The sequence below is a fragment of the Amblyomma mixtum genome, chromosome 8 (genome assembly GCF_055824585.1).
Source record: "Amblyomma mixtum isolate Tamu chromosome 8, ASM5582458v1, whole genome shotgun sequence".
Classification (NCBI taxonomy): Eukaryota; Metazoa; Arthropoda; class Arachnida; order Ixodida; family Ixodidae; genus Amblyomma; species Amblyomma mixtum.
Window position 1 is genome coordinate 50,741,697 of NC_143019.1, and position 23,702 is coordinate 50,765,398.

Genomic DNA, 23,702 nt, shown 5'->3' on the forward strand with positions numbered 1-23,702 from the left:
ACCTTAGTCGCCCTTTAAGCTAGGAAACCAATGAAGAGCAGGAGCTTTGAAAGCAAAGGAAAGGTGCATAACTGGCCCCCTGGGACAGTGGACACCTTAGTCGCCCTTTAAGCTAGGAAACCAATGAAGAGCAGGAGCTTTGAAAGCAAAGGAAAGGTGCATAACTGGCCCCCTGGGACAGTGGACACCTTAGTCGCCCTTTAAGCTAGGAAACCAATGAAGAGCAGGACCTTTGAAAGCAAAGGAAAGGTGCATAACTGGCCCCCTGGGACAGTGGACACCTTAGTCGCCCTTTAAGCTAGGAAACCAATGAAGAGCAGGAGCTTTGAAAGCAAAGGAAAGGTGCATAACTGGCCCCCTGGGACAGTGGACACCTTAGTCGCCCTTTAAGCTAGGAAACCAATGAAGAGCAGGAGCTTGGAAAGCAAAGGAAAGGTGCATAACTGGCCCCCCTGGGATAGTGGACACCTTAGTCGCCCTTTAAGCTAGGAAACCAATGAAGAGCAGGAGCTTTGAAAGCAAAGGAAAGGTGCATAACTGGCCCCCTGGGACAGTGGACACCTTAGTCGCCCTTTAAGCTAGGAAACCAATGAAGAGCAGGAGCTTCGAAAGCAAAGGAAAGGTGCATAACTGGCCCCCTGGGACAGTGGACACCTTAGTCGCCCTTTAAGCTAAGAAACCAATGAAGAGCAGGAGCTTTGAAAGCAAAGGAAAGGTGCATAACTGGCCCCCTGGGACAGTGGACACTGCAGTCATGATACATGGCAGTAGTGTAGAACAGTAGTGACAGTGGCAGAAAGCTGGCACTGAAGCCATAGGCAGTTCATGTTCATTGGCATTGAGTTTTAGGTGCAGATGATTTTAAGGAAAGAAAGTGCGCATAACTGGCTCCCTGGACTACGTGGAGTGGTGAGAGAGAGATGTGGGCTGAGTTGTCATGTGGCAGACACATTGAGTGAGCAAACACTGGTGATCAACCATTAACTGGCACCTGCCAGGGTGGCTGGGCTGCCTATCCAGTGTCTGGAACCCACTCAAGGTTACAGACGCCAGGCTGCATATAGTTGCCCAATACCCGATAGCTTTCACTCTCTAACCAGGTTCAAAAGTAGTTAAACCGCAGCTAATTTACATATGACACTCACCTCAGATACCTCTCACGCTGCCAGTTAAGCCATAAGCAGTTCTATGCCAAAGGGACAGAAGCAATTCACAAACTTTACCTTGGTCAGAGAAGTGGCACTTCCAGAAAAGTTTTGGTGGAAATTTCAGAGTAAATCAATGTATTCTTTAGGTCTTTAAGCTGTATACCATGGGCTACCATGCTACAAGGGCCTCCACACTGGACGAACCCCAACTGACACTGTCCACCTACAGTGCCCTTATGCACATAAAGATGAGCATTCTCAAATTTTTGAAATTGAGCCAGCATGGAGAGGCTGACATTTTCAGTGAATGCACTAAAGGCACAATGCAGGAAATGCCAGAACTTTAATAGGAGTAAAGCTCTGTCAAGTGCATTTCCTAGTCGGCTCAGGCAGACTACCGGCCAATTTGCTGTAAATGTCCAAGTCGTGTAATAAACACTGCAACCTTTATCATACAGCATCACCATCAGCTCCCTTGAGTGCAATGTAGGGCTGAGGCCTCTCTTCCAAACATCTCCAGTTACTTCTGTCTTTTGTCAGCTACAGCCACATTAGTACAGCAAATTCTCAAAGCTTGTCACTCCATCCGACTCTTGGCAAGCCTCGACTGTGTTCTCCTTCCTTTGGTACCCACTGTGACACTCCAACAAACAATTGGTTTACCATTTGACACAGTTTATAATTTGTGCTTTCCTGCCAGTCTGAGCAGTGGTAAATCTTCCACTAAGAGAGAAAAACCCCTGACAAGCAACAAACAAAACACGACAGTCAATGCAACTTATTCCTTTATTTGCCAGGCTAGGAGCTATGTTCAACCTCGTGAATGGTCGTCCTTCAGTGGTGGTGCTGATGCTCTGAAGAAAAAAAAAAAAGAGACAGCAGGAGTTACATTCAAGTATTTAGCTTTCAGCGCAGTAGTCATAAAAAGCGTGTACTTAAATCTTCTTTGACTAGCACAGCTAATATGGTTCTTTAACTTTGACCCTGTGGCCATGTCACTCAAACAGTGTGTAGAAAGACCTGCTCTCGCCACGTGTTTGGTATCAGCACACAATAAACAGCATGAGGGTCACATGCTGAGAAGATATGGTTTGGTTTATTGGGGTTTAACGTCCCAAAGCTACTCAGGCTATGAGGAACGCCGTAGTGAAGGGCTCTGGAAATTTCGACCACCTGGGGTTCTTTAACGTGCACTGACATTGCACAGTACACGGGCCTCTAGAATTTCGCCTTCATCAAAATTCAGCCGCCGCGGCCGGGATCAAACCCGCGCCTTTCGGGCCAGCAGCCGAGCGCCGTAACAACTCAGCCACTGCGGCGGGGCACTGAGAAGATATAATGCAGAATTAACATTTCTCTGAACAGTGCTAAAATACACGAACAAATAAACGCACAAAAGAGAAGACAATACCATGCAGCACTGCATGCTGTTTTGTGTAGTTTTTTTTTTTCAGCAAGTTTTTACACTCTCTTTATCTAAAAGAATGTGACACCAACTAGCTTGCATGCATGCAAATACACACACACGTACACACTACACACTAGTATCATTCCTCACCTTCAACTTAACAATTTCGACACTGAAAGTCATGAGGATAGTGTAGAACACCCATCCATAGTAATGGATGAGCTGTAACGGTTTGTGCAGAAGTGTTTGAAGATAAGAAAGAGAAATTTTCAATCACTTCTACACAAACCATTAAAACTCACCCATTATTATTTCCACTCCGACAATTTTCAAGCACTGCCAAGCAGTGCAGTCTGCTTTATGCCAATGTTAAAGGGACGCCATGGACAAACTGAAGCTGGCATGTGTCGTCAGATTACTACCGTCTGATGACAAAGACTGCACTTCCACTAAAAAGTGAGCTTTTATATAGGCTACAAAAGGCCAAAATATGAAATACAGGGGTTACGATCATGAGCAGCCGATCTTGCAAGTGAACTGCCCAGCGTAAACAAAGCCTGTTTTCTGGGAGTGCATCCCACAGGCTAGGCTACACAGCCATTCACTTCAAAACAGTGATCACGGAGCCAATTTTGGCGCAGAAGCCACGAATTTGAATTGAATAGGGGAGAGGGGTGGGGGGGGCTATTTTAATGCAATTTTCTCAGCCAAACGTCAGCATAGCCAGAGGAAACTGAAGGATCGATTTCTACAAAGAATAAAAACTGGATGCAGTTCTCCATAGTGTCTCCTTAACTGGCGACTACATGCGGTGAGCAAACTTATCACCTTGGAGAACTCAGGATAAAAAGCTGGAAAGTTTAAAAAGGCCTCAGCTCCCACAGGCTGTCCTCGGAGTGTCGCACATTTTCATGCTGCCCCAGTGTTTGTGGCGGGCCTTCTCAGGCAATTTTAGATTACGAGTTTGATGCCACGAATAAACTCCCACTGGCAGCGCTGCATGCCACATACTTCGCCAGATTTTTATTTATCCTCTAGGCCAACTGCAAACCCTTCTACCAATTGTTGTGTTGCTGGCCAACAGGGCCGCGGCTAGAGCAAGCTTTTTCAAAAAGGAACAGCGCGACTTTCGACGGAGACGAAAGAAAAGACACACGAGTACAGGCCCTGTCCTCGTAGAGCAAACTCCTGTGGCACCTGAACGGCAGGGCAGTTTGTGCGAGAGCCAACAGTGTTAGTCCAGCTCATCCGAAATGAAACAGGCTGCGGGACAAATATCTGGTACCTGCAGTGATGCCAGGACACACCATACCTGTGGCCTAGCATATGGACAAAGCATGCAATGCAAACAAATGCGGTAGTACACAACGCCCACCAGTAATGCATAAAGTTTAGGCGCTGAAATAGCCAAAGATTCACAAAAAGCCACTGTGTTTTCCATCAATAGAAATGCAGTAGTTGGTAGAGAGAAGAAATAAGAAATTATCGGAGAGACCTGTTGAGGTTCTGTTTGTGGTCAAGTAGGGAGGTTCCAGATTTTGATGGTTTATGGGGTTTAACGTCCCAAAGTGACTAAGGCTATGAGAGACGCCGTAGTGGAGGGCTCCGGAAATTTCGACCACCTGGGGTTCTTTAACGTGCACTGACATCGCACAGTACATGGGCCTCTAGAATTTCTCCTCCAAAGAAATTCAACCGCCGTGGCTGGGATCGAACCCGCGTCTTTCGGGTCAGCAGCCGAGCACCATAACCACTGAGCCACCGCGGCGGCCTCCAGATTTTGATGTTTCGGTTCTAACCACACACAGCACTCTAGTAACAACTGGTTCGCTGCTCATGGACTCACCTTCTGCCATCTTGCGCTTGCGTTCCTTGTGAGCTGCAACTGCCTCCGGCGAGTTAACTGCAAGATAAAGGTACGCCAGTGTCAGTAATCCTTAGCACGTCAACCTTACCTGTTAACAGGGGCATGTGAATCAAAAGGAAACATTAAAATATTTGAATACCACTTTACACCTCACAGAGGAACACTGAGAACTGAATTCCCATGCGTCGGAACAAAAAGTTCCAGCACACTGTCACTGTTGAACATCTAACATGGCTGCAGTCATCAGGCCCAAGCTGTATGCTAAAGCCTTGGTGTAAATGCTCGTCACAGTATGTTATCATATCACATGAAAAGAAATGGCTGGAATGAGTCAAACTCCTTGCAATAAAATCAACTTGCCACGTTCAAGACCATTCTCTTGCTGCAATTTTTTGTGAAAGTGAATGGCTTGGAATTAGACTGCACTTGTTTACAACCTCAAAATGTTTTTTTTAAAGGAATTCTGTTGCAGGACTGGAGCATTAATTCTCCTGTTAGGCCTTTGCATATTTGAAAAAAATTTAAAGTATTTCTTGATACAAGATGTTTATTTCACTTCACAGTTCAGAATTGTTTTTTTAATATTTTCAACACCAACATCGGAGCCATCCTACAGTATAGAATACTATAGTTGGATACAACCTAAAGCTGCGCTGAAGCTCCGCCCACATTCAGAGCTACCACACAGAATTCCTCCACGACAAAAATGCAGCCCGTTGTCAAAACTTTTCTTGTTACCTAAACAAGAAACTAATCAGAAGGAAAAAAATTATAAGGCCTAGAATTTTGATGCCTGCCTTGTTTAATGAAGCTAAATATTAAAAAGCTGATTTCGCTTACTGTCGCGATTGGCTAGCGGAGTAATACAGGATGCCGCGGTCCATGGCCCAGTTTTAACTGCCGTTTTCTTAAGTTGCGTCCTGCTATAGGCAAATTTGCTACCTCTTACGTGTGGGTAAGCTTCAAACATTTCACTTCAACTTTAAAATCATATTTATCACCAAGCCTGGTGGTTTCCTTATGATTATACGCAAAAATTGTTTTTACTGCAGAATCACAATGCAGTCGACGGCGTCCCAAGGAGATTGGTGGATCTTTCTGGCTGCACACAACGCACAAAACAGAACGTGCATACACAACCCTAGCAAAGGAATAGCTTAGACCCTCTTGAACCTATGTTAGCGGGCAGTGTCTGCAGCCCTTCACACAGTTCGCACCACTTCCACTCTCGCAAATAACACACAAGGTAAAACTGAACAAGTGAGAGTCAGTCCAAACCTGCAAGAGATGCCGGCCGATGAGAAAAACCCTCTCGCTGCAAACATGGTGCTAAATGCTGCAACAGACTAACCTAGGGTCGTGATGCAGTGCCACACTGACTGCGTTAGCACACTTGTAAATTCCGGGTATCAGGCTAAAGAGTGTCAAACCCAATTTCGGATGCAAACGAAGGAATGGCATCCCTAAAGGCTCTGCAATAGCGACTGCACCAAAATACAGCCAAGCTAATCGTTGATTACAGCTTCTCCAAGTGCACTCGAACAAGCACACAGCACAGATCTGTGACCTTCCAGTAAAAGTACTAGTAAGGTGATTAATTTCTCAAACTCTTTGCCGGCCAACACTGAGCTGGTCAATCAACATGCTTTTTGAAACCTTAGGGTTTTCCTTTCACGTTACGTTTATTTCGCATGTTAGTTGGTTAAATGTGGCAGGCTCATCATGGCTGATTCGATATGCCCTCATGCACTCTCTCGTAACGGCCGAGCAGCTGAGTGTTTATCGCCCTGAAGTGGGCACGGAAGAATTCGCAGAATAATGCGACAGCAGCCTCAGTCCCCCTGCGTCGATGCCTTTTCAGAGTCGAATCGCACCACCAAACTCAGCGAAACCATACGTGCGCACGTCTACGCGCACATGCACACGCACCGCCGGCCAACCAACTCACCTGCCCTGTGAATGGGCAACACGATGAAGAAGAAGTAGATAACAAAGCCACCGCAAAGGTAGTATCTGATCAGCCAGAAGTTCTGGAAGTGGAACTTGTACGGGAACTGGGCGAGCTTCGCCGTGAGGGTGTAGGGGTACTTCATGCGCCTGCCCGTTGCTGGGGCAGCCTTAACGGCCGAGGATGCCGCAGAAGTCGCCGCAGCAGTCGTTTGCAGCCTGCGCAATCACGTTTAGAGACTGCAGTTGGGCACATCACTCGTTCAAGGAGGAAAAAAAAAAAAAGGAAATAGTCACTTTTATCATCTCAACCGGCCCACCGGAGCTCGGTAGAGGCCGGGCATGCTAAGTATTTACAGCAAAATGAAATTAACAGGCGCGAGAGATACCTGGCCATTCTGCCGACAATCCCGGCGACCTGTCGCAGGGACTGCATTTTTGCTTTTCCTCAGAAAGGCGTGGTTTAGTTTTAACAACTGAAGGAATTTGTTCGATGCCCAGCCAATGTGCTTCCCAGAGGACAAATGGAGGCCAGCGCAACGAATGAAGTTTTATAGTGCAACGTATGGCCACAACTTTACCTATAAGTAACAGGTGGAGTGTAAGATGTCCACAACTAAGAATTGGCGCTGTACTAAAGTGCGATAAAAGTTTTGTCTTTGGTTATTTAAAAAACAAATATAATAAAGTTTTACATTTTTAAACTAAAAGTTAATAAAAAGTTTTTTCTATGCTTGTTAGTTAATTTTATGAGAACATATTTACATATTTTGGCGCTGCTGGTGACGCGTTCATCTTCCACATACAAGCCGCCGATCGGTCCACTAGACCTTGTTCACAAGATCTTCAGTATTCTTAATGGCGGCGTATGCCTCAGCTGACGAGAAAATATTTAACTTTCTACTCTAGGATTACATCGTTATGAGTGCCTAAATTAGCGCGTAATAAATGACAAGATATCACAGGACGTGATGTCAATGCAACAGATGTCAGAATGTGTGACGTCTGCTGCTCACTGCTAGAACTTTTCGAAAAATGTAAGAGCATGCGTTACTCTCCTTCGATGGATTTGTGTGGTTAAGCCTATTGACTCGTCGCAAAAATGCCAATTTGCCGTCGTGCTTTGCCTCGGGTGATGTGCGGTCGACGCGTGCGGTGGCAGCCCTACGCTCGGGCGTGCGGCTGGCGCCCGGCGCTCGGCTTCGAGCGACCTGTGCAGCGCGGCGGTTGCGGTGTTGTGTACGGTGCCAGCGCTTCGGCGAGCTAACGGTGAGCGTCGCTTTCCCGCAGATGACGCCGAAAACGCGTGCGGCCAGCGCTCGCCGCTCTCCAAGAACGACATCCTGGTGCTCTGCAGCTACGTCCAGTCCTGGAACCAGAGGTGGGTGCCCCTAGATCGCGCCGACACGCATCCCACAAGAGTTTGTTGTGTTGCCAAGCCCGCCAGCTGACGCGCCGTCTCTTCGCACACAACGGCCGCTCTTTGCGCACCTCTCCACCGACCGAACCTGATCACTGTGCTCAAATAACGTAAACATGTGCCGCAGACAGGCAGCCCGACAGTGCATGCCACGCGGCTGCCGTTGCATTCGAGCGACGCTGGTTTAGCGAAGGTCGTATCCTACAAGCACACATGTTGCACATTTGTTCGCTCGCGAATAATTCGCCGCGTAGAGCTTCGCGCCAACTAGCAACGGCACAGTCTCCCTCTGACTTTTCTCAGGCCAGACAACGAGGCACCGAACACTTCACACAGCAGTAGCGCTAACTGACCGACTTTCAGTACGCGCTGGCAGCATATCTGCATATACAATCAAGGGAAAGTGATGATTTCATTCATATGTGTTCTTGTAGCGGACGCAATGCTGTGGACGCTGCGTGTTCAGCATGTTTTCCCTAGGCTTTGTTGTCGTATAAAGGCCTATTCTAAATGGGAGTACTTGTTGCCTTGTTTAGCTGTTGCTGCAAGAGCTGCCGTTGGTCGTTGACTGAGGTGCCTACTATGTTGTGTAAACTTAGTAACTGCAGAAGGTTCTTATCAACTGTTACCGGGAGATGACCACTCCTAAGAGCATTGTTGCATTCTCCTTTCAGTGTAAACATTACAGTAGTACTATCAATTCATCCCTTTGTCTTGAGACAGCTTATTTCACTTTCTATGACCTACTAATCAAACGTTCTATTGTTTGTCGTGAAAGCTAAGGGCACACTGTTAGATCAGGTGTTCACAGAATGCACAGAAATTGACGACAGCTTTTCGGTGTGTTCATTGTGAGATGTTCATGTTAACAGCCTGAACTTGCAAGACATGTACAAAGGAGTGAGACAACACAGACAACTTTGCTGTGTTCCCGGTGTATTTGTTGTCTTGTATGTTCTAAATACAGACATAAGCAATGTGATGACCCAACCGGTGATATGCAAGCCGTCTTTTAATGAAAAGCTTGTTCATTCATGGCCCAGTATCATCAGCATAACGTCACCAAAACTCCTGCTGCTAACATTGCTTCAGAAATGGTTGTTGTTTACAGTGTCCTGTTTGTTGTCGGACGAAATTGTGCATATTTACCATTAATGTAATATCTCATCCTTTCATGTAAGCATGGTTATGAAAGAAAACATGTAGAAAGCACACTGGTTTTCCTTGTAGGTGCATTAATTCCGTTGTTTGAACTTTTTGTGAGGACAGCCACAGTACTTCATTTCATTAGAGACACTAAACTGTAAATGCCTTGTATCATTTATTGGCTTACAGTCACTTTTGCAAATGTTCCTGGGCAGCCCATTAAACAACATCTTAGCGATCGCTGGCATTGACAAGTGTCTTTCTGCTGCACTAATTTAGCACTGAAATCCTCACATTATAGTAAAAGGCCTTTGCTTGTGAGGTGTTACCATACTTTGACGGTGGCCATCATATCTAGCTTTCTCGCTTTTTGGCAGCACTCTTGCTTTTTGACCTTACGGTCTCGTCCATCTGGATTTGAGCTACTTCACGAAAGTGCTCTCTGAATGCAAATAGATAACAGTATTAGCATGCCTTTGGCTGCTGCCTTCATGATGCATGGACCTTATCATTAATCAGTGCTGTAGGTCCTAGGTTTGGTCCTGTGCCATGAGTCAAGTTTAGTGGCTGCAGAATGAAGGGCTGCAATGTCTTTCATCTCTTAATCTTCTGAGAGTCTGCCTGTTTCATTTTGACTTGCATTCTTAAAAAGAGATATTGGAAACCTTTTTGTGCTCCTTTAAAAAACATGCTGTCAGACATTGTATTGCTTTAGTTGCATGCACAGGATTCGAAGTTAGCACCTGCCCAGTTCATTTGTAACATGCAAAAATGTAGCATAGTATGAGCATTGAATGTTGACATTGTATAAACAACATAAACTGCTACTCAGTTCCATTCCTCTCGCAGTGCTTGCTTATGCAAACCATTTATACATCTTGTGTGAGCACATTTAAGAGTAATGCCAAATGTCACTTCTGTGATGATACAGGCTAAATATGGCTGCCCCAGTTTTTGGGCTTCTTCACCGTCACCAGAAGAAAGAGGCTTGGCAAACTTGATTACGTGTGGTTCATGAGGGTTCTCCACACACATGAAAAACTTGGTAGGAGTGGGTGTGTCGTCTCCTAAATCATGTTCGTTTGTGACAGTGAGATTGCCCATGATTTCGTTCAGCGACCATATGTGTGCAGGCTTGCTTTGAGGTGCTTTTTTTTTATTATGCCGAGACTGTGTGTCGCATGTGACAGCAACTATCGCAAAACTATGTGGGGGGGGGGGAGTGTTTCTATTGTGCTTCTGTCATCATTACTCTGGTCAGTGAGAACGGTTCCTCGTTGTATAAACCCTATGCCATGCCACGAGTGCAAGCATTCACATGCTGAAGTAGCTTGGGACCCTTTGGAGAAGCATTGTACAACTTAATACTGGTTTAGGGTGGATACTGGACCATGTGCCCTTTTTATACCTTGTAGGTTTCTTTGCAAATCCTTGTTGTTCATGCCGCGCGTGCTGCTAATGCTTCAGAATTTCATGCTGTGTTATGCAGGCAATGCACATGTTGCTACAAGGACCCACAGAGCTTCGACAAGTTCAATGCAGTCATCCAGGGTCTGCTGCAGACGGTCCTACTGTTGCTGCGGCAGCTACGGCAGCGGCTAGGTGCTGCTGAAGGGCCGGAAGCATCGGAAGAGGCTGTCTTGCCAGACAGCCAAGATGGCAGCCAGTCAGCCGCTTGTGAGTCGCTGAAATGCCCTGCTTTGTTTTGCGAGGCACTACGGTGCAGTATTCAAGCATTTTCTCGTTTGAAAAATCTTCACCATAGATGATTTAAGGGGGGACATGGGTCTTAGAGCATTTTTTTTATTTACAGACCAAATGCAATGAAACTGCACATACTTATTCAGTTTTTTCTGCTGGTTTCAAATATGCAATTTGTTTAGTTCTAGGTCAATTAGTTCCTGAGATATTAATATATATCATGCCATTGTCTGCTGAAACAATAGAAAAGAAATGGGCCACCAGAAATTTAATTTTTATGTGTGGGTAGATACTACAATGTGTGAGGAATGCAACGCTGAAAGCAGTTTTCAGTTTTTTGTCCGTATGGACAAATGGGCTTAATAGTTAGTTTTCAAGTGAGTTGACCAGACATACAGTGCCAGAAAACATGTAATTTTTTTCTGGAGCAGAGACTATCTGACCTCCTACCTAGGAGAAAATGATGAACTCTGATTGAAATGGGTAATACCAGGTAATGCGATTCTTTTGAATGTTGCCTTTAGTGTAGCTAGTTGCGCTGGTAATTCCGGAGGTGCCTTCTACAAATACACAAGTTTTCGAGCTTGGTATATGATATATAGTGTAATCCTGATCAGGTAGCCAGTACAGTGCCATTGGTGGACTTCTGAAATGTAGCATTTGCTGTAGAACTCTTACGGAGTTCACCTGGGGTGTCTATGGTTTCAGAATGCTGTGGTGCAGTGTTAGGAAAGTGAAACCTGGATGTAGCTGCTAGGTTCAGCTTGCAGTAGCACTTGTTCCTTTGCATCGTACCAGCAGTATGAGCTGCAAACAAAACGGGGCTTCATGATCTAATTGTGCTGGTGTTCAGAGTAGAGCATATGAGGGAATCAGTATGTTATACTTAACGAGGCATTGAACTGTTCACACATGGGTGCAGTGTGCCTGCCAAACTCCGCAGAATCGAGCATCAGTGCACATTGATGTCAGAACCGTGTTTTGTTTGCTTCTTGTGCTGCTTGCATGTATAGTATTTAGCTGCACTTGCCTGCAAGTATTGTCTGTGGAGCCCTGCAGCTTTGACTGCGCATTGCTTGCCGAGCCCCGTGTCACACTGCTCATTCACTTTTATGTATGCCTGGCTTACTGGTCACTTGCCTGCATGCACAGGGCATGTTTAAAGAACACCAAGGACTAGTTGAAGCTGGCCTGTATCGATCGATGACCATGTTTTACTGGCAGAGAGGCTACTTTTAGTGAAAACGGAGGTTTTGTAAACTAGGAAAGGTCGAAAAAACCAAAAGGTTCATATCGCCGCCAGCTGCACCTCTTTGCCGCAAGTCTACTGAGTGATGTCATGTAATTTTTTTTTGTTTTTGGATCTCTAAGCCTAGACTGCACTACCACCCACTTCGAGTCTATGGTCATTGATTTCTTAATTCTCTCGACATCATCATGAGTGTCGCAAGTCTGAATTGAGCACTGGAAAAGAAAGTACTCCATCTTCAGCTACAAATTTTTGAGTGTGTCATGAGTCTTTTGCTGCCATTTGAACATCAGCAGAGCCTCGAAAAGCTACGCTGTTGAATATTACTGGCACCGAAATTATAGATAATCAATGCTAATTGATGCAGCAGAGTATGCGCTAGCGTTAATGTTCCCCTCGGATGGACTAGCCGCTGCCGCCAGCTGGTCCAGACTGTGCGAATGAATAGCGTGATCCAGTCTGCCAGTCACCGTTAAACTCTCGTGCAAGTGACAGAAAGCGTGCAACTCGTCTGCGGACCGCTGTGCTGCCTTGGTGTGCATGTTGCGTGGAATTGTTGACTGACCCCCTCACCTCTGCTTGTTTCAGTGTTGTGTGCTGTGCTGTCTCTTTGCGCCTGCCTGTCTCCTCTAGATGACGAGGACTTCTTTTGTTACCTTCAAGTGCAGCCTGCCTATTACGAGCAGCCCTCCTTCTTTACTTTCCATTCCGTCTCTCCTACTCTGCAAGGTAACTTGCCTGCCGCTCACGCACTGTTAACTCAGTGGTGGGGCTCCAGGGCGTGAAGTGTGCGCACAGAAATCTACCACTGAAAATTTCGCGCGTGACCAAAACGACATTCTTGTGGCCTTTTGGCTGGAATGGCGAAGCAGTTGAGTCTGCCTTTACGGCCTCTGCCACCACTTTGTAAGCGGAGGGGTGGAATGTGTTTGTTTATATATGTCACAGCTTCTTGCCTTGGAAATTCAGCACTGAAAGTAGTAGCTCCATAATCTGCATTTCATGTAAGCTGGATTTTTTTATGTATTAACACCTCTTTGATAAGTTTCGTTATCAACTGCATGCGTGCTGTTGCTTTACTTTACTTTATTACTTAATAGTAAGCTTAATTTAGTGAAGTAATCTGATTTAAAGCCAATGAAATTTGTCAGTAATTAACAATTTTTGCATTTAATTAATTTCAAATTATTTTTAATTCAAAATTCATGAAAAAAGAATCTGTTCCATTCTGTTATTTATTAGAATGCGCCAACCCAAGTGTCGATTTATATTTGCACAATTTATTCACTTGATTCAGAATAGAAAGTTCTGCGTGCAGTTGCTTGTCTTTGCTTTGGGATTTCTGCATGGCTGTTGCTGCTTCTAGACTTTCTCGTGCAATTTTCTCCCCACTGCTTTTACAGTGGGAACATAGCTGCGGTATCTTGTTGTGGTGTTCACAGCCAGGCGGAGATGAGATGTAGAATGGACAAAGCGTGCGCGCAGCTCTGTCAAAGCATAGGTGATTTGTGTGGCTACAAGGGAAGAAGGAATTTAGGAGACATGCTTTTGACAGGCCTGAAAGATGCATGAAGCCGTGTACTGTAATGTAATTTGCGACACTGATGTATACTCTGAGCGTATACTGTTTCTTTGACACAGGCTAGCCACAAGCCAGGGCCCTTATTTTAACTTGCGTACCTTTTGAAGACGTTCCTTTCGGGAACAGCTGGTTGCCCAAAATGTGAGAAGCGGATGTGGTGGATTTGAGCCGGCACATCACTGTTGATGTTTTGGCCACTGATGCTTTGCTGAGATACACTTTCGGAAGGGACGCAAGTTAGAATACAGGCCCTGGCTTATGGCACTCCAACTAGAATAAAAAAAGACACTACGTTTAGAAAGCACTTCTTTTCACTTTTTTTGGTAGGCCTTTTCTTTTTTGTCAGTGATTTTGTCTTGTAAGGATAGTTAGGCCTGATGTGTAGGATGTGATTGTTGAATTTCCTTCAGCGTCACAGTTTCTGTGTCAGCTGGGACGTGTTGACACACATTGGATTTCTTGTGCAGAAAATGGAAGCCATTAGCGTATGCATGTTCTGGTTGTCGTCACCGTGTTCTGTGCTTGTCTCGCAATCGGTGTAGTGGACGGCTGGAACCTGGATGACCAGGAGAAGCTGTTGCATTTCGCTTCCAAGGTGTTCCTCCTCAACTTCCCGCTTTACGTGGCTTTCAAGCACAGCCTGCACTCGAAGCTTGAGGTGGGTGATCGGCACCAGCTTCTCCTCTTGTATTTTTTTAATGCAGACAATGTTCAGTCCTGATTATTTGTGGCGTTTTTCTTCTTTTCTTTGTTTCCTTCAGGAGGTGTCACAGGCGGAGATAGCGGCCCTGAGCACTGTGTGTGATGTGAATGTGAGTGGCTCCCTTCTGTGTGGTAGGCTAGCTCCACCCGTTCCGATCCGGGTGAAATTGTTTCAGTGGACAATTGTAAATTGCATGTAATGAAACCGCAGACTGCGCTTAAAGGTGCACTGAAGAGGGTTCTGAACTTGTGTTTTTGCCGCGGGAACTCGATCTACACATTCCTAGCATTCTTAGAAGCTACGACTTATTGCCCTGTGTGGCCGATTTCCCTAATTAAATCGAATTAATGTCCGGCTCCCGCCTTTATTTTTTGAATTCTTACTCGTACGGTGGGCGGAGTCGACCAACGCATGGAATCCCTTTCAGCCAGCTCTGTGGAGGCTTTGCTTTCGTTTTATTTTGTTTTTTAGGTTTCCATGAATAAATAGTTCCATTCGCAGATAATATAGCCGCAAAATAAGCCCGCAGAAATAAAAATACGCGCGGACTATTTGCCACTACGGACTACTACGTGTTACTCCGCCGATTGCAGAGCGGCAAGCCGCCACGGGACTGGCTGAAAGGCATTCCATGCGTTGGTCAACGCCGCCCACCGTACGAGGGAGAATTAAAAAAAAAAGGCGGGAGCCAGGCGTTAATTCGATTTAATTAGGGAAATCGGCCACACAGGGCAATAAATCGAAGTTTCTAAGAAAGCTTGGAACGTGTAGGTCGAGTTCCTGCGGCAAAAAGACAAGTTCAGATTCCTCTTCAGTGCACCTTTAAGGTGCAAAGAAAACAGCTCGATAAAAAATTATTTTTAATCCATGGCTACTTAGTATGGTGAGTAGAGAGTGCAATAATCGAAACCATTTTTCCGTTTTATCCTCATTAGTAATTTTACAGCACTTGGAATATCAATGTTCAAGGTGTGAATGTAATGCATCGATAAACTTTGCGAAACTATAAATTTGTGAAGTGCGATTAAACAAATCTGCTTCGATTATTGCACACACGGTGCCTTCAGCTTCCCTTAGCAAACAGTATAGCATCTCTATCTGTCCTAGATGTTGGGATATCGACATACTAAGATAGCTAGATGTCTAAAATTTTCATGCCATTAAATTGTCTGCTCCTGCATAAATTCAGCCTATACGATGATTTGAATTTAATATTATGGTCAAAATGTTGATTTCTTGAAGGAAAAAATTGGTACAGTTGGAAAATAATAGCTGTAGATTCCACAAATCTCATTTTTTGGTCTCAAAGACCAGTGTCCCTCCTTAACTGTGGCGTTGTTAAAAATTAATCAAACTGTTTTCTAAATACGGAAGTTTATGTCATGCTTGAAACATTATTATTATTATTATTTTTTTTTCAAGATTTGTTATTTGTCAAGTTGCCAGCCAGTGCTACTTAATGTAAGCGTTATACACAAAGTGCTTAATGCGACACCTCAGCAAAGTTGCCAACTGTGGTGATTACACTTATGTATGAGGGACACATAATAGTCTTTAAGGCAACCCCCCCTATTCAGGAGTATATATATATTTTATATATGTAGTGTATTTTTAATATATTGAACAGTTTTGAGATTTCATTCGAATTCTGTATGTAGACCCTTTTCACTTTCACATTTTGCGGGCGGCAGGAGGCTCTTGCATGGCAACCCTGGTAAACCCGCCAGCCGCCATATTGTTGCGAGGTTTGAGGTCATACTTTGTCACCATGAGAAGTGGCTCACTCATGCTCAGTCATGAATATCTTTCTCCAGTGACTCACTCGCACTCATAGCCACTCGCTCATGCTCACGGGAACTCATGTTGCGAGTGAGCCTGCGAGCTTGTGCAGCTGCGATGCTGTGTAACAGGTGATGCGAGAGTGCGCTTTTCGGCCGCTTCATCGACCTCCTCCTGTGCAGGACCTGGACATTCCGGTGCACCTCCTGCGCAATGTGGCCCACTTCTGCGGCCAGGGCGGACTGTCCCTGCTGCATGCCTGCTTCCAGGAGGTGGCCCCCCAGCGGCTGCCCATTGGCCTGGCACACGCACTCGTCTCGCTCGTCTCCAACGTGAGGGGGCTTTTTTTATACACAGCAGCAGCAGCAGCTGTATGAGGCTCAGGGGCTAAGTGTTGTTAGCACCTCAGCTTGGCACGTCGTTACTGAAAGCTTGCATATTCTTCTGCCGGCCAATTAAAATGTCATCCAAATGAGAGTGAGTTATGGAGGACCTGTGTGTGAAGGGCCTGTCATGCTCTCTTGAGAGCATGTCACTTGTAGTCATGGGATTGAGATAGGGTTGTAAGTGAGTACTCAATCCATGCTTGTGTGTTGGGGTTTGGTGGGGGGGGGGTTAGCACAGCTGTCACTATCACTTTATTGATGTGCGAGAAAGGCAGAAATCTGGGATCTTTAGTTTTTTTTTTTCTTGGCTTCTTTGTGTGCACACATCAGCCTGATGGTTGTACCCAGGAGGGGCTCATAAGCATTGGTATCGTACGAAAGTGAATTAGCTGGCCAGACATTACGGAGGCCAGGATGTGTCGTTCATTGTACGCAGCGCTACGAGGCAATGAACCGTAATAACGTTCAGCGTTTTTAACAATGCGAAAATAGCTACTGCCTCGACAGCGTAGTAGCAATGGTCATTTTTGAATCAATGAATTCAGCGAAGTGTGATTCTACTCTTTCATTCTGCACTTGCTGTTGGTGAACTCTGCAAGACTTGGAAGACGTTTCGCTTCTTTCATAACTGTCGACAAGAGCAAAGCAAGTGATAGCGAGCAAGTGATAGCACTGGTTCATGTTGCTTATTGCAAATATGCCTGCCTGAAAAAGCAGGAGCGTGCTACAAGATAGGCAAGGGCAGAAATGTGGCGCCCACGTGTTTTGAGGCTTGGTGCGAAAATATCTTTGCGGCCTTGTCAGAGTTATCAGATAGCACGTAGCAAACACGACGGCTATGCACTTACTGTTGATACACTCTGCAAGACTTAGAAGATGTTTTCCTTCTTGCATAGCTGTCTGCAAGAGCCTAGGGGAACGTCGCTGTTTTTTTTTTATTTGTGGTGTTAATAAGCGGGAAATTATTAGTCTGATTATTTTATGGCTGAAAGATAATTGATTAGAAAGTAGAAGAATGTGGTTGCTTTTACTTCTACTTTCTAATCAGTTATCTTTCAGCCATAAAATAATAACACTAATAATAGGGCCTGCTACAAGACAAGGCGCATGCAGGGATGTGGTGGCCACATGTTTTGCGGCTTGGCGCAGAATTATCTTCATGGCCTTGTTCGAGTTATCAGATAACAGAAAGCAAACACAGCGACTGTTGGATACATACACTGTAAGAGCCGACCACCCGTGCAGTGTGCATGCTTTTGTATCGCCCCCTCCCCCCCTCCGACGCTTTTGCTCGACTGTTGTTTGGCTGTTACGGGGATGCGGCTTTCATAAAAAATTATTTCTTGCTGTATTTGTCTGAAACTTTTTAGCATAGTATTAGAAAAAAATTTAGTTCACTCAGAAATTTTGAATACAAAATAATAATTAATAAAATTAATAATAATATAGTTAAAGTAATAATATAGAATTATGATAATATGAAATAATAATAATTTAATAGAAAAATTTTATGACTACTCAGAAACTTTCGCTGTTATATCGCCGAAAAGTTGTTTTTTAATACATATTTTTGCTCCAAATCTTATGAAAAGGCTGCAGAGTTGAGAGAATGCATCAGAAGGCTCGTTCAGCATTCATTGTGTTCTACTGGCGTGCTACAGGTCAAGCCATTCTTGGGATATTTTTTTGCAAAGTACAAATTAATTTTTCGACATAGTGTATTTCCGGATTACACACATGGTCTAATAATTAGTTCATGAATGTTCAACTTTCCTGAAATACTAAGTTTTTGTTTTATAAGACTCCAAGATGCACACGTAGTGCAGTGGTCTTGTCTTCACTCAGTAAAAGCTTCTTTCCATTGGGCCTGATCATGAGATGGGAGAGAGCGAGAGGTTGCATTTGGGGACCTGGAAGATGCGACATGAAGAGTCACTGCCTAATTCTTGTGATTTTCCGATTGCTGTGGTTGATTGCTGCACAGAACATACCGTAAAAACCCGTGTATAATACGAACCCGAATATAATACGAGGCTAAGTTTTAGAGACGCGAAATGGGAAAAAAAGTTTCACCCGCGTATAATACGAGTAACACAAGCTCATAGAAGACATTTATTCAAATCGCATCCCGCACTTCACTTCAATTACTTTCTTCTTCAGTAGCGCTTTCTTCGGACATTTCTTTGTCCGACAAATCATCCCAAATGTACTCATCTTCCGTGCCATCGAGGGCGTTCGAGATGCCGCACTTCTTAAGCCCGCTTCAGCCGCCCGGTTGGCGTCACTGCAGGCTCACCTGAGCGCATCCACTCTGCGTAGCACTGCTTGACTGCATCCTTGAACGGTTTGTTTACACAACCATCATGCGGCCGAGAAAGCTTCGTCGCGTTCCGCTGCATGCGAAAAGGGCTTCTTTTTGTCGTGGCCATCCATGAATGCTTCCTTCGACGACACCAAACTACCTCCCGGCCGCACCGTTGCCGATGTTCTCCGCAGCTAAAATCGCTTGAAAGTAGCTGAGTACTGTTTTCGAGACCGTGACATCGTGCTCCCTAAAACAATAGCTTGCCTTACATGCGAGCACGTGCGTTGTCAACAGGCGCACGGCACACCGTGACCCCCCGGCGCACCCAACGGATCAACAAAGAAACGACGTCGTGACGCCGTTTGTCGAAAGTAACGAAGCCAAGCCGTAGCCACGCCGCAAAAACAAAACCAAAACTTCGAGCAACTTCGAAAATTTTTGTTCGGATCCGCAAATAATACGAGGCGGAAATTTAGGATGCTAATTATGGGAAAAAAACCTCGTATTATACGCGGGTTTTTACGGTACATTTTAGTCAATTTCTTTTGCAACAACTAGCTCCATTTGCCTTTCACTTGTAGAGAAGACGCCACTTGTGGTATAAATTAAGCCAAAGTTTGTCCAAAAAGCATAACTAGTGAGCCTCATTGTCACAGACCTCTTATAGGTTTGCCAGTCTGCCTATCAGTACGATTGTACTGCGTATGAAGCATAAACTTCTCATTACAGGCTTTTTATGCAAGGTAACAACTTAGTCAAAGAGAGCAGGAACAAAAGGTTGTGTCGAAACCGAAAGCTGCATGATAATGGAGAGGATACAAGTTGGAAAAAGGTGTTGTTTGACAGCCTGAACTGCTGCGCTTTCTTGTCTCACTCCATATTATTTACTGAGGTCTTCTCCTGTGGTTGTAAAATAATGCAAGTTCATTTATGCTGCTTTATGCTGCATCAATTTTTGTAGGGGCTTCATAAAGGCACAGCAGCATTGTCTGTGTAGCGGTATAAAAATAACGCCGCCGCGGTGGCTCAGTGGTTATGGTGCTCGGCTGCTGACCTGAAAGACGCGGGTTCGAACCCGGCTGCGGCGGTTGAATTTCTTTGGAGGAGAAATTCTAGAGGCCCGTGTACTGTGCGATGTCAGTGCACGTTAAAGAACCCCAGGTGGTCGAAATTTCCGGAGCCCTCCACTACGGCGTCTCTCATAGCCTTAGTCGCTTTGGGACGTTAAACCCCATAAACCAAACCAAACCAAGGTATAAAAATATACGTGCTGTCTGTAGGCCTGTATGTGCTGGTTATACTTTTTGCTAAGTGACTGAATTTAATCTCGTTGGTTGTTCTGGTTGAGTCTGTATAATCTTTTTTGCATTTTTTTTGCCTCTAATGTGACATTGACTGCTTCAGCTAATACATTTTATTCTTTAATCTATTACTGCTTTCGTTGCCATTTCAGTGACTGTTTTCTGTGTTTGAACTTCTCTAATTTTTATTCACTACTGGATTGCTACTGGCAGTTGCAAAGGAAATAGGCATTTGAATGCCTATTCACTTTTTTAAACTGCTTTTTTCTGTAGTACTTCAAGCTCAGCTCAGTGGTAGTGTGGCGTCTTTGAGACTCTGTTTTCCAGATTTGGCCCTTAAAAATCTTGTATGCCTTTCTTTTTTCTCTTGATACCCATAGTTGAAGCTGTGGATGAATCTACCATGTGTTGTCCAGCACCTAGTACCCCTGCGGTCTTCAGTCATTCGGTGAGTGTCGTAACTCTTCCGTGGCCCTGGGGAATCAGTTCATAATAGTACTTTGTAAAAGCAGTACTGCAATTTTCTTTCATCACTGAGCATTTATTTGACAGCAAAAACTTGAGAGCAGAACTGAAAGTTTTGGATGAGCTACTATACTCCATCTTGAGTCTCAAGTGTTCTGCAGCAGTGCAGAAGCCACAACTCTCTCGTTCAATCAGGGCTGCACGAACACAACAAATAGTCCCTCAAATATTTGAACGTGGAAAGTACAGCGAACGTTTCGTTCACTGTTTAAATTAGCAGAGAAAGTCTGCATGAATGCAGCACTGCGGAGCCCTGCTGCGAAGTGGTGGGCCATAATTCGCTAACGTGCTGTCCGCTGAGTCGGCTGAGTATCCTGAGTTCAGAAGCTGGACACTGTTGCTCTCTCCTACCCAGTGATGGAGCCACATGTCGTGGGAGGACGGGCATGGAGGAACACATTTATGAAGTGCGCACTGTTTTGATAGGCTCAGGTCTCCGTAGCCTCCACAGTGCTTGAAATGACTTATGTGGTGAAGTATAGAGGACCATTTTATTGGTGGGATCTTTGAAGTCCTTGTTCTAAACTGGGATGAATTGTCAGTTTGTGGCTGAGACCACGTACTTGTGAGTGCAGCTCAGCTGAATAAGTCCTAGACTCCCGGGATGAATTTTTCTCCAATGAAGATTTGAAGAAACTGTATAGTTTCTTCTCATTTTCTTTTTTTCATATGACTGTGCTTTGATTGTTATTGGTAACTGGTCCATCATTGGAAACTTACTCTATCTTAGAGTGATCTCCCTGGGCACATTGGCATCAGTTCAGTCTTCCTACCCACCGTAGTGGCTGGGTGGTTATGTTGCTTGGCTGCTGACCCGAAAGACGCCGGTTCGATCCCAGCCGCGGCGGTCGCATTTCGATGTGGGTGAAATGCTAGAGGCTCGTGTACTGTGCAATGTCAGTGCACGTTAAGGGATACCAGGCGGTCTTAATTTACCCGGGGCCCTCCACTATGGCACCTTTCATAGCCTAGTCACCTTGGGGCGCTAAACCTCATAGAACCATCAGTCTTCCCATTCAAGTTCTCGTTGGTGCTTATGACAAGACTTTAATGGAGGGGAGCTCTTTCTTTTTTCTGCTAGTGCTTGCCGTCTTCCTTCCTGATGCAATGGGCGCCTTGGCATGGGTGCATGACACAACTCTTGCCCCCCTCCCCCCCCCCCCCCACCCCTCCCCCCCCCCTTTGTGCAGTTATCTGTGCAGCCGCTGTGAAGGGGAGCTGCGGGGTGCCACCAGCCGCAGCCTGTTTGAGCTGATGCTTGGGGCGGTCAAGGATCCACTGGACGTGCACCTGGCCCTGGACCGGGAGGGGCTGGAGCTGGCCTTCCGATGCTTCGTGTCACCTACGCTCACCATGCGTCTCTCGGGCATTGCCCAGATCAACGTGAGTGCGTGGGGCGGCTTTCGAACCGGGACCTCCATTTTGAAACCTTCACACTCTGGTGCACATTTCGTATTGACTTGCTGCGCTGACTATGTCTAGCTACGCTTCAGTGGGCTGCTGTGAATGCATGGGCACAAATGGAGGCACAGGCAAGTCAGCTAAGTGGTAAAGGAGAAGGGTACCTCGGAGGTTACCCATTTGCACTGGCTGCATCCGTGCTCAAAAAATAATTCGACTTACGCTCAAAAGAGAAGCAAGCATCTTTTGTTGTGACGTAGTTCAAGTACCATGACTGGCAACGTTTCTCAGTTCCTTTGACATCTTTTGTGTTTCATCTGCCTTTCATCGAGACCTCATTGAGACTTCCGACAGCTCCGTGCAGGACGACTCATTTAAATGTTGCCGAGAATTGCTATAGATGTTGGGAGGCATGACTCGCTGCTCAGTGGAGTGACTTGGAGTAGTTTCGTTTTTATGGCAAAGCTTCTAAAGCACACAGCCGATGCGGTGATGGCGTGGTGGGACTCCATACTTCATACTTACCTTCGCACTTGTTTTATCTGCTAATCTTTTGTGTGGCTCTCTTGAAACAGAGAGGGCATGTAGAAGCCAATGGTTGAGGTACTTATGTTTGTAAGCTTCTACTTCTCTTTCCACATATTGTGGCATCGTTCTTTACGCCACATTCCTATTCTTAAGGGGGGACACTGGTCTTGAAAATAAAATTTTATTAATTTAGTCATAGTTACGAAATTTTCAGGGCACATGTATTTTTGTGTGCTGATTCTAGATATGTCATTTAATTTCATGTAAAACAATTCCTTGAGCACTTTATGCACTTTTTATGCAAGTATTTTGCGGAGAGTTTTGAAGAAAATTTGCTGCAGGAAACTCGCTGAAATGTATGCCATTGGGTTCTCTTGACACCAAGGAATACAATAAGGGTAAAATTATTATCCTGGCTCTCATAGAACTTGAGTAATAGGGTACTGAAGCTACCACTTCACACACAGGAATACACATTTTCCTTCTCATTTCTGAAGCGACAACTTTAAAAGTCTATAACTTAAGTTCTATGATAGGCAGGAAGACAATTTCACCCTTATTGTATTCCCTGGTGTCAAGAGAACCCAGTGGCATACATTTCAGCGAGTTTCCCGCAGCAAATTTTCTTCAAAACTCTCCGCAAAATACTAGCATAAAAAGTGCATAAGTGCTGAAGGAATTGTTTTACATGAAATTAAATGACATATTTAGAATCACAACACAAAAATACATATTCCCTGAAGAATTAAGCAAACAAGGAAGGGGAATGAGGGGCTCGTTGTAAATATGACAGAAGCCAACAGCCACAGAAACCAAGGGGCACAGGGGATTTTTTTTTTTTTTAATGAATTTATTTATTTTTGTGGTGTTGATCAATTTAGAATATGTCATCGCTTAAAGGTAATTGATTAGAAAAGCAGAAGAAAAAACAACCACATGCCGCCGGTGGGATCCGAACCCACGACCTCCAAATTACGCGTCCGGTGCTCTACCTCTGAGCTACGGCGACGGCTGTCAAACCTTCTGCTTTCGGGGGTATTTATGTCTACAAGTAACCTCCGAATTACGCGTCCGGTGCTCTACCTCTGAGCTACGGCGACGGCTGTCAAACCTTCTGCTTTCGGGGGTATTTATGTTTACAAGTAACCTAACCTTGAGAGTGTTCATCAGCGCCACCCACGTTCATAAGCGGCGGACGTAGAACGTCCTGAGTTACCGCAGGTGTGACGTAGAACGTCACCGAACGGAGAGGGTGGAAGCTGTGTGAGAACCCTCTTATGCTCTTATGCTTATGGGTGGCGCTGAT

The 23,702-nt window shown here is 45.1% G+C and overlaps 2 protein-coding genes across 7 annotated transcripts in view; one reads left to right on the top strand and one right to left on the bottom strand.

The window, feature by feature from the left end:
- Positions 1-1,916: 1,916 nt before the first annotated feature.
- Positions 1,917-6,914, bottom strand: roh (reduction of Rh1). The gene is made up of 4 exons (XM_089557295.1): positions 6,760-6,914; positions 6,372-6,589; positions 4,403-4,459; positions 1,917-2,002 (listed from the first exon to the last, which is right to left on the bottom strand). The coding sequence occupies exons 1-4, from the start codon at positions 6,804-6,806 to the stop codon at positions 1,983-1,985; spliced, it is 342 nt and encodes a 113-aa protein (XP_089413421.1). The 5' UTR covers positions 6,807-6,914; the 3' UTR covers positions 1,917-1,982.
- Positions 6,915-7,201: 287 nt separating this feature from the next.
- The window catches only part of puf (ubiquitinyl hydrolase 1 puf), a 103,043-nt gene continuing 86,542 nt past the window's right edge, over positions 7,202-23,702 (top strand). For all 6 annotated transcript variants that reach the window (XM_089557296.1, XM_089557298.1, XM_089557300.1 and 3 more), the window contains exons 1-8: positions 7,202-7,407; positions 7,661-7,751; positions 10,426-10,613; positions 14,011-14,126; positions 14,230-14,280; positions 16,133-16,282; positions 20,323-20,390; positions 21,658-21,850. In XM_089557296.1, the coding sequence (XP_089413422.1) occupies positions 7,365-7,407; positions 7,661-7,751; positions 10,426-10,613; positions 14,011-14,126; positions 14,230-14,280; positions 16,133-16,282; positions 20,323-20,390; positions 21,658-21,850 (900 nt within the window). In that variant the 5' untranslated portion in view covers positions 7,202-7,364. The remainder of the gene's footprint in view (positions 7,408-7,660; positions 7,752-10,425; positions 10,614-14,010; positions 14,127-14,229; positions 14,281-16,132; positions 16,283-20,322; positions 20,391-21,657; positions 21,851-23,702) is intronic.